General features: G+C 35.2%; 1 protein-coding gene across 1 annotated transcript in view; it reads right to left on the reverse strand.

The window, feature by feature from the left end:
* Window positions 1-14714, reverse strand: part of CD2AP (CD2 associated protein) — a 165388-nt gene that overhangs the window by 93503 nt on the left and 57171 nt on the right. The window contains 2 exon segments of the mRNA XM_020993897.2: window positions 4958-5145; window positions 7906-8026. Coding sequence (XP_020849556.1) covers window positions 4958-5145; window positions 7906-8026 — 309 coding nt within the window.

The raw sequence follows: 14714 nt of genomic DNA on the forward strand, positions 1-14714 counted from the left end.
ACTACTCCTGAGGTCCTTGTAGCTTAGCCATTTTTTTTTTCCTCTGAGGTTCTTTGTTTATACTTGTAGAGTCATTCTCTTCTGGGTTTGCCTCCTGGTCATTTCTTTTTTTAAAAAATTAATTTATTTTAAAATTAAATACACAAAAATACGAAAACTTCAATATAACATAAGAACAGAAAAAGAAGCATTGCCATGTGCACAGCAGAACATAAGAGGATTCAAAATACACAGCAACAAATTTCCATTTCAAGAAAGCATATATGATAAATACTAAACACTGTGTTGAGCTATCCATCTTTTCTTTGCTTTGTTGTTTTCTTTTGTTCTCTGCTGTTCACATTTCTTTGTTCCCCCACTCCCTTCCTTGCCCTCTCCCCCAAGAAGGCTACAATTAAGCATGGATATGTATGCGTGTGTGTGTGTATGTATGTATAGATACATCTATATATGTGTGTGTGTGTATACACATGCATATATGTACTGACTATAAATACATATACACTTGCATACACACAATACATATTTAGATAAGATATACTTAAGATGATAAAATCATACTCACATATAGACATATACATTCATATGCATCTATGTAAGACCATATTATACTTGTTTGTCCTGTTTCTATGAGAGTGGATAACATCTTCCTGCATAGGTCCAAATCTTCCTATATTTTTCTAAGTCTACCAACTCATCTTTCCTATACCACAGCACTATTTCAGCTATACAGTCTAGTTATTTTAAATACTCTAAAACAATATTGATTAATATGGCTGACATACAGTATAGTTCCCCTATTTTTCTCTTTTGATTAAATCTATTTTAGCTAACTTGGTCTAAGATTATAATTACTACCCCTGCTTTTTTTTCCTAATAAATTCTATTCCTGATCTTTTTTTATGTTTGTGTTTATCACTTATTTCCTATCCCTCCTGACTCCTCTACTTTACTTCTACCTGCTACCTTGCCCTCCTATTACTTAATCTATGCCCCCAAAGATCCCTCCCTTATCCTCTCCCTCTCCTCTCTCCCTATCCTCTTACCCCTTTTATTTATTTCTGAATTTAGAAGGCTTTTATGCCCTTTTAAATATATATGTGTGTGTGTGTGTGTGTGTGTGTGTGTGTGTGTGTGTATGTGTGTGTGTGTGATCACACTCAGCTCTATCCAAATCTTCTTTCAAACTACCCAATTACTAATAACAACCTTAGACATACAATTTGCATTTCCTCGTTTTAAAAAGTAACAGTCTATCTTTGATGTTTACCTTATATTTCTCTTGGATCTTCTACGTCAAATTTTCTATTGATTTTAGGTCTTTCTGCAACAAAATCCTGAAAGTCTGGCAATTTACTGAATGTCCATTTTTTTTTTTGTTTAGGATTATGCTTAACTTCACTGGGTATATTTTTGGCCTTAAGCCCAGGTCTTTGCGCTTCAATATATAGTGTTCCAAGACCCACTGCCTTTTAGTGTAGTCATTGCTAGGTCTTGTGTGATTCTAATTGTGGCTCTGACATATTTGAATTGTTTTTTTCTTGTTACTCATAACATTTTCTCCTTGAGCTGGGGGTTTCAGAATCTAGCTATGATATTCCTGTAGGTTTTCCTCACAGGATCTCTTTCAAGTGGTGATGGGTGGATTTTTTTCTATTTCTACTTTCCCCTCTGGTTATAACACTCCAGGACAATTTTCTTCAGTTATTTCTTGTATTATTGTATCAAGATCCTTTTTTTAAAAATCATACTTTTCAGGTAGTCTAATTATTCTTATGCATTCTTTTCTTCATCTGTTGTCCAGATCAGTTTATTTTTCCAATGAGATGTTTCACTTTCTTTTCTATTTTTTCATTCTTTATATTTTGTTTTGTTATTTCTGGGTCTCTTACAATTTCACTGGCTTCCCCTTGCCCAATTCTATGACTATCCTTTTCAAAGAGTAATTTTCTTCCTTAAGATTCTGGATCTCCTTTTCTAGTTAGTTGACTTTCCTTTCATAATCTTCTTGTTTTTCTTAGATTGTTCTTATTTTCAATTTTTCCTTAATCTCTCTCATTCTGAAGTTCTTCAATGAATTCTTTTCGGGCAGGTGACCATTCGATATGGTCTTTGGGGTAGAAGAGGCTATTTTTGCTTCAATATCCTCCTCTGAGGATGAACCCTTCTCCCATAATAACTTCTATGCAGTCTTCTACATAGTAACTTCTATGTAGTCTTCCAATCACATAGTCTTCTCTACTCCCGTAGTAACTTTCTATGGTTGGGTTCTTTCTCCTTTGCCTGCTCTTTTTTTTTTTTTAAATTTACAGCAGCTTGTTATTGTAATCACTTCTAGTCCTGGGATATGGGAGATGGTGTCTCTGGCCTCAGATCCTCCAGTCAGTTCCCCACTCTGGCCTGGAACTGAAAGCAAGAATTCTGCCCTCCTAGGAGTATCCACAGCCAACAGCATTCCCTGCCTACTGCTTCTGCATTCACCTGCCAGTGCTGGTTAGTTCCTTCCCACCCAGGGCCACTTCTCTGCAGCACAGCTGGGCTTGGTGTCCCTTGTCAGCAGAGGTTCCCTCAATCTTCCCCTGCTCAGACACCTGACTCCCCACGTTGTCCAATACGTGAAATTCCTGTAGCTCCAAAGCTTGCTGCTTGCTATTTCAAAGGACCTAGCCTAGAGGTGTTCATACTTCACAGAGACCAAACCTCAAATCTTCTCTGGTTGTCCGAGGAGGACCACTGTTTTGCCCCAACTTTTACTTATTTTTACCTGCTCTAAGTTCACCCTGAGAGGCTATTTTGTCTTATTTGTGGAGGAAATCTGGAGAGCATGGAATTTTCTGACCTACTCCACCATCTTCCCAGAATACTCCCTTGGTCGTTTCTTAACCCACAGAACTTCTTCACTGGGTCCGACATTTTCTTGTTTCATGTTTCTAGCCTCAATTTATGATTTGGCACTTTGTACTCTGGCCAGTCTCTACTTCTACTCGTGAATTTTTGGATAGAATATTTAAGCCTTGTTTGGTCCTGTCCACAATATCTGAGTTTCCTACAAGAGATTAAACTTTCCTTGGCTTTTCTATCAGCTTCTCTCCTCCACCTTCCACAGGGACTCCAGACACGGCAATATATGATTAACCATCCTAAAACATTCTCAGACAGAAAACTATGGATTTCTGATCTCCTTAGTTAGTGAACTGGCAGGATTCAAGCCTGTTTGCCTTAATGTGTGCTAACTTCCCTGGCAGAGACCTCTCTCTAGCATATACAGGCTATCTTCTTTAAGTTTTGGACTGCATGAAGGAAATCAGTGTTGTTTCTTTGTTTCTCCGTTTTAAATTTCTTGAATCATTAATGGATCTGATGTCTTTTTTAGATCTTTGCTACTGCAGATATAAGAGATCTAGGCTCCTTTATTAACTTTCATGTCACCATCTTACCTGAAAGTAGGTCCCTAACTAATACTTTAAATGGTCCTTTGAGACACCTAAGTCTTCTATCTAGTAGGTCAGCAACAAAAATATGACACATGGTTAAAGATTTGTGAACCTTCATTTCTTCTCTTTGGGTGGGGGAAATAATTAACATCGGCACTAATGACTACCTAAGATGATCATAAAATATTAAGATCATTCTTACTAATCAAATGACGATGTACAATAAAATGTCCAATTCAACAAACATTTATTAAATGCCTTTTATATGCAATTCACATGCATTGTGCCTTGCTAGAGTAAGAACACAATTTGAAAAAACAATCCTTGCTCTCAAAGAGCTTGAATTCTACAACTTCCAATCAAAACTACTACAACAAAGCAAATAACATGGTCAATTTAGAAAGTATCCAAAAAACTCACAGGATGACAAACTCCATCTAAATCTACTTAATGCCATGGATCACAAGGGTGTCAAACCCTTAGAAGGAAACACCAGAATTGATTTTTACTTGCAAAAAAAAAAAAAAGAAAGAAAGAAGCAGCTACAGACATAACTAAAAGATCAACTAAACAAAAAGTCCACTGAATTAATAGCCATTTAAAAATCCACTAAGAACTACCTGTTAACATTTCAGAATGAAAAGAGAAAATGAATACTTCAAAAACTCCAAGTGCTATAGTCCACCTGATGGGTTTTGTAAAAGTTATTAAACTTGTGGTTAACTGTTTGTTCCCAAGAGTTAATCAAATTTAAAGATTTTTATTCTTTTAAAAACATTTTTACTATGATTTGTTTGTCTGGCATTACAATTTATTATTTCTTATGGTCACATTTCTCAAGGTATCTAGGTGGTACAGTGGATAGAGCACCAGGCCTAGGCAGAAATATTCATCTTCCAGAGTTCAAATTTAGCTTCAGACACTTCCTGACTGTGTGACCCTGGGCAAGTCATTTAAGCCTGTTTGCCTCAGTTTCCTCTTTCATAAAATGGACTGGAGAAGATATGGCACAGCAATCCAGTATCTTTGCCAAGAAAACCTCAAATGGGGTCACAAAGAGTCAGAAATGACTGAAACAACTGAACAACAGCAGAGGGTCATCCTTGTGAAAAACATCCCAATATGTTTCTTTTATTGTAAAATCACAAACAATTCTGACAGTGATCAATTATCTGATTGTAAAGCATATTGTTAAAATCATCTCTTGAACAGTAAGGGCAATTCATGGCAGAAATGAAAGCATTTTCCCCTATTTTATTATTTTATCCATTTTATAGACTAGTTATACAAAGAAACTCCCACTGCTTAATAATATCACATTTTAGTAGAAAAGAAAGAGGAATTAGAAAATATGCAACTTGAGCTAATTCAAATTATTTTGGAGAAAATATATCTCAGATTTTTTGGGTAAAATGATCACTAGCTTATTCATCACCTCAAAAAATCAAATGAAACAAAAGTAAAGTGAATTTTACATTTTCATGTGTTCTGTGTGTATAACAAATTTAAGTTCAGTTCTGTACCTTGTCTGGTCTTCTTTCATCTACTTCATTACTGGACATTCTCGTCCGCAGCTTCACTGAACCTTCTTTAAAAATATCTCCAAATCCAACTCCCCGAATTTTCTTTGGCTGTGCAACTGATCCAGCTGCAGTTTCACTCTCATTTCCTAGAGAGGCTAAAGGTGAGGTAGGGCTAGTAAAAACAACTTCTGAAAGAAAAAAAATGTTTTAAGAAAATTTAGCATAAAAAACATAATATACACCAAAAAATCTTGAATTTCACTCCACATGTAAAGCTTATCTGAATATTCTAAGCTACACTGATCTCTCTACCAACTCTGAATTTCAACATAATTAACTGTATATACCACATATTTTAACAATGATCTACTACTTAAAGTATAACTTAACTGGTTTATTTGTCTCTCTGTGTCTTGCTTCCCAAACTGAAAGAAATAAGCAAAACTGTAACGATTTCTCAGATATGGTTATGTGCTTTCCTTAACCTCTCCAACAAAGTTAAATCAAAATTTCATTACTTTAGGTCAAAGACTTGCAGAACAATGAATAAGTAATAAAGAGAATATGTTTCCATAATGTAAAACAATTTAGAAATAGTTCCATGAGTTATTTCTTCTGATCCTTAGGATAGCCTTGCAAGGAAGATATCCCCATTTCATAAAGGTTAATTGCCTTCTCAAGGTCACATGGCTAATAAGTGATAAAGTCAGAATAGAATTGAGATTTTTGTCTCCCAGTTAAGTGCTCATTTAAAAAAAATTTTAAGATAAAATAAGGTCCTTGAGTAAAAATATTGGTTAATCCATAGCCAATAAATAACTTTATAATACTAAATCTTTGGTCCAATTCATCTTTATGTCATTTTAAAGGAAGGGTTTAAAATAATCATAGTTCAGATTTTGGGAGGACAATGCAATAGACTCAAATAACTATATACATTTTCATGCCAAATACTAAGAAATTTTAATGCTCTAGAGTGAATACGGTGGTTCAAAAAAAAGGGAAGGGGGGAAAGAGAAAGCAGAAGAAGGAAACAACGCAAATGTGGCATATATGTTCTGTACATAACAAATACAATCTTCCAATATGTAATGTGCTATAATTGATTTCACTGATATATGTTTTATATATATAATATTATTTATCTACAAGACAAAATAATTTAATATATAATGTACATACATATATATGTGTATAAATATGTATGTATACATATATAACAAACACACAAGGGAGAAAATGTGTTCTTTTTTTTTTTGTTTGAAAGCACTTTCTGTTTTGATTGCTATAGTTTGCACATGACCATTATCCAGCAGAGTTTATGATGTTTAAGGCAAAAGGGAGACTTCTACAATCCTTCTATTCAAAAATCAAAAGACCAAGATCTTCAAATTAAAACTTAAACTACATATTTAATCATTTAATTTCTCCATAATTGCTCTACATAAAGTATTCATTCAACTGGCATCTAAGAATTAGAGCTTATTTCCAACCACTGAATCCAAACCTATAAACACAAAGTCCAGATTTAGACTGAGAGGTCTAGGGAGAAAGCATAGCACAGGATAAAAGTTACAGTCTGTGGGGTCAGTGGACCTGAGTTTAAATCCTGCCTCTGATAATTTCTATCTATGTGACCTTGGACAAGTCATTTAAACCTCCCTGGGCCTCCATTTGAGGGAGATAAAAGTATGACAAATACATGGTAAAGTCCTTCTAGCTCTATATTTATAAGCCTTCATTTTTATACTGGCAATTCTTCAAAGTTACTAAAAATTAAGCTAAGCTAAGAGTTAGAATTCAAAAGTCTTAGCATTTAAAATTGTAACATTAACATAAAAACTTTAATGTCTTTGCAAAGAAACTAAAGGAAAAGTTACACCCAGATATTGTTTTACTCAAGATTTCAGGCTCCCCACTTAATTTTAGAGTCTAGCTCATATCGTCATCAATAAAAACCATTATATCTAAAACTTAAACTCAAATCAGTCTTAGGGAAAAGTTGAAAAAACTAGTGTTAAAATAAAATGATAAGCAACATCAAGGCCTATCACAAACAAAATAGTTGGAAGTATTTCATAATTCAAGGTATGGTATTATAATGGTTATTACCTGTACTTTTTAAATTCTTTATAGTTTGTAAACTGTATATATGTATACGTTGAATGATATATCTTTCCTTGGTATTACTACCTCAATCATTTCCTATTTCCAAAGGATGAATGAGACCCTAGCTTTCAGCCCTACTCCTCCCCTAATCTTAATGAAGAACTGACTAGCTGATTTCATCAGTCATTAGTGATTAATAAACATTACATTCTAGGTTGATGTTTCCAGGGAAGTCTCAGTTATAAATTAAACCAGCATCATCAATAATCCTTGAGAGACCACCTTATTTATACATATCTTTGGTCAGAGAACTTCTTTATCACTGTTTCCTACATAGCTAGTCCTTAATGGATTAGCATAGAACAACGGAAAGAGTATTGACTGAATAGTCATAATCTTAAAAAAATTCCATTCTATCACTTTCCTAATTCAGTTTCTCTTCCCTGGTTGTTTGATTCTCCACTCTTTATTCAAGAGTGGAGGGGAGGGGAAGGGAGAGGGAAAAGAAGGAAAGAGATGTGAATTTATTAAGCTCCTACTATATGACAGGTACTATGCTAAGCAACTTTACAAACATTATCTCATTTGATTCTATCATTGGGATCCTTCCATAATTTCATTAAGTCTGAAATTATGTGTGAATTAGCTAAAAGGTTCAAATGGTCATCAAGCAAGACGACTAGTAAATTACTGATATCAGAAGGAGTTCTTAAAAATTATAGGACAGTACACACTGTTTCCCCATCAGTTAAGATTTTTTAAAAATGCTACACCTCTTTATTGATCACTTGATCAATCAATAAAATACTATGCTACATTCCAATTTCAATATGATTTACCTGATTCCTCTTGAGCTTCATGGGCTTCTCCATCGTCAGCTATCTCTAATTCTTTCACAAAATTTGAGGGAAATAGTCCTGATCTGTTGTTCAAAGTTCCACTCCACCAGCCTTCTTCTACCTAAGAGAGTTCATAATTCATTTTTTTGCTTTTTTAAAAAATAAAAATACTAAAAATATTAACAGAGCAAAGATTAATCATAAAGCATTTATTAAGTGCTTATTATATGCCAATCACTATACTAAGCCCTACGGATAAAAAAATTGTCCCTACTCTTTAATTGAAAGAAAAAAATATACATAAATCAGTATATACAAAACAAGTAAGAGTAAATGTAAGGTAACATTAGAGGGGAAAGTACTATCAACTGGAGGGAAAAGTTCTGTAGGAGTACTACAGAAGTTGGCACTTGAGGGAGCTAGGTGGCACAGTGGATAGAGCACCGGCCTTTAAGTCAGGAGGACCTGAGTTCAAATCTGGCCTCAGACCAAACACTTGGGAAAGCCACTTAACCCCAACTGCCTTAAAAAACCCCAAAAAACAAAACAAAAACAAAAACAAAACAGAAGGTGGCACTTGACCTGAGTCTTAAAAGCCATAGATCCTAAGAGGCAAAGGTGAGGAGAGAAGAGTATTAGAAATATAAGTGCTGGTGCAAAGAAGATGAAGCATCTCATGTGAAGAACAGCAAGCAGGCCAGTATGGCTGTACCACAGAGTATATAAAGTAGATTAAGAGACTGATTAAAAAGCCTGTAAATACAGAAGAAGCCAGGTTGTAAAGAACTTTAAATGCCAAAGATAGGAGCTTCTGACTATTGTTACAGGTAATAGGGAATCATTGGTTATAGCAATCACTAAATAGGAAGGGGTTGATATGGTCAGGCCTATACTTCAGGAAAATCACTTTGGCAGATAAGTGGAGTAGGAATTTAAAGTAAAAAGAGACAAGGCAGGGAATTGAATTAGAAGGCTATTACAATAGTAAACACAAAAAGTAATGAGAGTCTAAACTAGAATGGTGGCTATATGAGAGGAGGGGACATGCTTGAAGGATATTGCAGAGGAAGAAACTGAAATTATAAGATGTGGCAATTGATTGGTTATGGTTGAGGAAGAGAAGACAGATGGGCAGGAGAGAGGAAAAGAGGGAGGGGGAGGAGGGAGAGAGGGGGAGTGGGGGAGAGGGGGAGGGAGAGGGAGAGAGAGAGAGAGAGAGAGAGAGAGAGAGAGAGAGAGAGAGAGAGAGAGAGTGTGTGAGAGAGAGAGAGACAGAAAGTACGCCTAAAAGATAAAGCAACTTCAACTGTCTCCATGATCTAGGACAACCAGAAACCAAAAAGATTTAAATTTTTTTTAAAAAAGCCTACTTTGAGCTCACTCAACATACTCTTTTCCACCACTCATACTACAGGCAACAAGGCTGCACCAGCCAACCCCAAGACCTGACCCATGGACTTGCAACAAAACCCAGTCCCAAACACTGGTCCTTCCTCTTTCCAGTGCCAAGGAGACCCTGCTCCAGGATGTGGGAGTTTGTTGACTCTTCAGTGGCCAAGCATCATGGCAGCATTCTGTGCTGCAACAGATTTCTGAAGGAGAATGGAAGAACAGAGGGAACAGGGCAGGACACATATCTGGGCTTAAAGGAGAACTCAACCCTACACTCTAACCCTCCACCCCTTTGTCCCAGAGCCTTGGAGACCTAAACTCTACATAGCAAAAATCACCTCTGGTTGCATGGCACCTGTGTGATACATCTGAACTGGCAAGCCAGAGAAATGAAGAAGAGAGGAACTAGAAATCTATCCTGTCCTACAGAAAAACAGAAGAGGAAGGGGAGATAGAAGTAGAGGGCAGATTAGGGGAAAGGGTATTCAGAATGCACGCTGTCTTGGGGTTGGGGCATGGACAAAATGGGGAGAAAATCTGGAACTCAAAATCTTGTGTATGTGAATGTTGAAAACTAAAAATTAATGAACCTTTAAAAAAAATTAATGCAGCAAAACAAAAGAAAATGATCTAACACTTGATGAGAAAGATGACCCTACAGAATCTGAGCAGATCATGGAATCACAACACACTGTTCCAGAGTGCTTTAAAAGAAAAATGAGAGGGGTAGCTAGGTGGTGCAGTGGATAGAGCACTGGCCCTGGGCAAGAGGGAGGGAATGAGAGTGGGAGGGAAGAAGGAAGGAAGGAAGGAAGGAGCAAATTTTACAGCCTGAACAGCAAAAATAATTGACAAAACAAAAAAATTTGAACATACAATGACAAGTCTCACCAAAGGAGAGGACAATAAATTAGGAATGTAAATACGTGAAGTGAAAGACAATCCAGAAAAAGAAAAGGCAAAAAAAAATTTATTAAAGAAATATGCTCTCTATCCAAGTAAAACATACCAATCTTGAGGACAAGATGCATAGAAACAACCTAAGAACTGTAGGTTTCCCAGAAGAACACAACAAGCCAAAAAACCTGAACACTATAATATAAGAAATAATACACAAAATTCTGAATCCAGAAGATGAAATACCAAATGAAAGAATTAATAAATTGCCTCTAGAAAAATACCCAAGGATAAAAACTCACTATTTAACAAATACTACTGGGAAAACTGGAAAACAGTATGGCAGAAACTAGGCATAGACCAACATCTTACACCATATACCATGATAAAGTCAAAATGGGTACACGATTTACATATAAAGGCTAATATTAAAAGTAAACTACGGAAAGCAAGGAATAGTTTACCTGTCAGATTTATGGAGAACAGAAGAATTTATTACGAAGAGATAGAGAATATTATGGAATGCAAACTGGATAATTTTGATTACATTAAATTTAAAAGTTTTGAGCTTCTAAACACATCTTAATTTTTATTATTATCTGTTTCCCCAGCACCTAGCACAATGTACCTCATACAACAGGTGCTTAACATTCATTGAACATCGCAAAATGCTACTTTTCAAGTTAATAAATGCATAGAAAAGAGTATGTAAATTTACAAACAAACATTTAAAAGTTTAAAAAGCCAAATAAAATTAGTTTCCAATAATAAGCTGACAACACAGCTGGAGTTCAAATTAACTGTCTTTTACATTTAACAAAAAAATTATAATACAGTAAGAGACTGGAAGCAGTGAGGAAAAATTACTACCATACTGTAACAATCTAGGTAAGAGGCAATGAATGCCTGAACTAGTAGTGGCCAAAAATTAAGAAAAAGGGATGAATTCAAGACATGTTGTGATATTTGCACTGAAAGACATGGCAACTGATTGGGTATGAAGGGAGTAGGATAAAGAAAAAATTCAAAGATAACTCTAAGGTTGTGAACCTGTGTGAAAAGGATTGTGGACCCCTTGACAAAAATGGAGTAGAGGGTTTTAGAGAAAAGATAAAGAGTTTTGTTTTGGATATGTTGAGTTCAAGTTGCCTACCAGATATCCAAAACGTGCAAACAATCAGGTACCAACCAGCACTGGTAGAAGAAGGTCCTCAACAGGAGGCAACTGAATGATATAGTGGAAAATACACTATGCGTGGAGTCACAAGTACCTAGGTTCAAACCTTGGCTTTTTACTTACTACCTGTGTGAATTTGGGCAATTCATTTTCCTTCTCTGGGCCTAAATTTTCTCCTATGTAAAATGAGAGTGCCAGGGAGAGATGAGTTACAAAAGGTCCTTCCACTGGTGAATTCTATGATAGTTAAGAGTCAAGAGAGACTTGTTTGATGCTGAGCAAATCACCTTGACCTTGTATCTTTATGTGTAAAATAAGGGGAAGAAAGGACACTAAAAGTAACTCACTTACAAAGTACATTAACATTTACAATGCACTTTACAACACTGTGAAATGGGTACTAAAAGTATTATTTTATCCCCACTTTAGACAGGAGGAAACCAAAACCAGCAGAAAAGAAGTGATTTGACCATGGTCACCCAGTAATTATTGGTTATAAAGGAACTTAGGTCTCTTGATTATAAAATCCAATGTTCCTTCCATCTCTAAAAGCACTGTGATATTTCATAAAATTTCATCTACCTCTAAAATATGACTAGATAATTTCTAAGGCAGCTGGAAACTAGGAAATTCTTACATGCAAAACTGAATAAATAGTCTTGATAGTAAAAATAAAAAAGAATTCAGAGAAGGGAAAAATTAATAAGAACTGGAGTAGTCAGATAATGTAACAGCAGAAATGGAACTTGAACTAAGTCTTGAGGTCTGGGAAGAATTTTTATTGGTAAAGAAGAGGAGGGCATTCCAAATTATGAGATTACACCTTACAATCATGATGAAACCTGGATATGTTACTTCAACAGAGAGGAACAAAGACATATGTAGGTAAAACAGTAAGAGCAAAGGAAGAGGCCAGAAGTGGCATAGTGTATGAAGGGCAAGTACAATGAGAAAATCAATTAGAATGGAGTAGACTCGAGATGTTAAAGATAAAAGGAAATATAGTTGAATAGATAAAATTGAGACTTTGAGTAAAGAAAACCCTGAAAGGCAAAAAAAGAAATCTACAGTAAGAAATACAAAATACTGACATGAGGCAAACAGTATTTTAGGAAGCTTTCTTTAATTATATATAATAGACTGAGGGTGAAGACACTAGGTAGAAGATTTGCTGTCATAAAGGTCCAATAGGCCTGGAATGTCTACAACATGCAAATGTCAGAGACATCTCAAGGAGGTAAATAATTTAATTGTAGCTGAAGAGAACCACACAGACCATCTACTCTACCCCTTCACCTTACTAAGGCCCAAAGAGTTAAAGTGATTCAAATCCACATCTTCCAGCTCCAAATTCAACATTCTTTCAATTGTATCATCCTATATCTTAACATAATCTCATATGAACTGAATTTACAGTCAAAGAGGCTGGGTTCTAGTCCTAGCACTGTTTCCTATATTATTATAGGCAAATCACTTCCCTTCTCTGGACCTGCATTTCCTCCTCCGTAAAATAAAAAGACTGAACTAGATGATAAGTATCTTCCAGTCCTATAAATCCTATGTAGTGATCCAAAAACAAGAAAAATTTCTTGCATGCAAATAACTAGAAAATGTTAAAAAGATTGCTAAGCAGCTCTCTAGGATCAATAATAGGAATGTTAATAAATAATAAAAGTAATTACATTATTTTGCTAATAGTAGAAAGGTATTCTAATAATTAGCTATATTATTTGACTTGCTACTTCTTGATGATGTTTCACTCCTATGACCACTAATTAGTGAACAATAATTAGTTAATTTTTTTTGTTTCTTTTTTTTTTTTTAACCATTTTCAATTTACCAGAGTACAACAGGCTTTTATTATGTTTTTAGATTATGACATGGGATCTAGGGCTGGAAGAGACCTCAATTATACTCTAATCAATTAGTGAGCAAGCTGTACTCAATTTTTTTCCAGGTAGGTAAATATTCTGTCTTCCCACTTAAGTCTTTTTTGTATACTATCCTCAAAGTGGGGGGTGGGGAGAGATAAGAGTAAATGCATCCTGAGAAAGATGAAAACTTGTGGAAAATCCCTAAAATTGAAGTACTCCACCTGCAAAGTTGTAAAAAAAATTATACAAATCTTTGAGAAACTGGTACAAAGCCTCAGATCCATGAACAAGTCCAGGAGGCATAAGATTACAAGGTAAAATGGAAAAGAATAATCAAATCAAGACTAAGCATATACTATTATCAAGTCAGAATTATTTTAAGTTGTCGCCATTAAATTAGAATTACAAAAGTAACAAATTATCCATTAGGCTTTAGTTTTATTTAAAACTTGACCAAAAAAGAGATAGAAAGGATCATGGAAAACAAAACAGGTAATTCTGATTTGTTGTTGTTGTTCAGTTATTGCCAATCACGTCCGACTTTTCATGATTCCATTCTTGGCAAAAATACTAGAGTAGTTAGCCATTTCCTTTGCTCATTTTACAGAAACTGAGGCAAAGAGGGTCACACAGCTACTAAGTGTCTTTAGTCATATTTGAACTCAAGTCTTCCTGACTCCAGGCCTGGTGTTCTATCCATTGCATCACCTACCTACCCAAATTCTGATTAGATAAAATTAAAGTTTTTGTACAAATGAAAAAAATGAAGGTAAAATTACAAGGGAAGCAGGTAAGTGGGGGGAAAATCTTTGCAGCAACTTTCTTTGATAAAGGTCTCATTTCCAATACATACAAGAAATTGGTTCAAATCTATAAAAATTAGAGCTATTGCCCAAATGGTTAATGAAAATGAATAAGTAGTTTTCAAAGGGAGAAGTTCAAGATAATCAAGGCATATGGGGAAAAAACTGCTCCAAACCACTGTTAAGGAAATGCAAATTAAAATAATTCCGAGGTTCCAACTCATAGTCAACAGATTGTCAAAAATGAGGAAAAGAAAAAGAAAAAGAAAATGTTGCAGAGGCTTGAAGGAATGGGGAAGAGCACATTAATGCACTGCTGATGAAGCTTTGAATTGGTTCAGCCATTCTGAAAAACAATTTGGAAATATGCCCAAAAGGTACTAGATAAGACATACTCTTTGACCCTACAATATTACTACCAGGCCTATAATTCTAAGATATCACAGAAAAAGAGGCCTCATATGTATAAAAATATTTATAGTAGGTCTTTTTGTGATGGCAAGGAATGGGAAACTAAGAGATGTCCATAAATTAGAGAAAGGCTGAACAATTATAGTATATAAATATACTATGCTCAACCACAATTGAAGAGGACTAATAAGGAAGCATGCTGCCCGCATTCTGACAGAGAGGTGATGAACTCAGGGTACAGAATGAGGCATGTTT

The sequence above is a fragment of the Phascolarctos cinereus genome, unplaced genomic scaffold (genome assembly GCF_003287225.1).
Source record: "Phascolarctos cinereus isolate Bilbo 61053 unplaced genomic scaffold, phaCin_HiC Scaffold_5;HRSCAF=322, whole genome shotgun sequence".
Classification (NCBI taxonomy): domain Eukaryota; kingdom Metazoa; phylum Chordata; class Mammalia; order Diprotodontia; family Phascolarctidae; genus Phascolarctos; species Phascolarctos cinereus.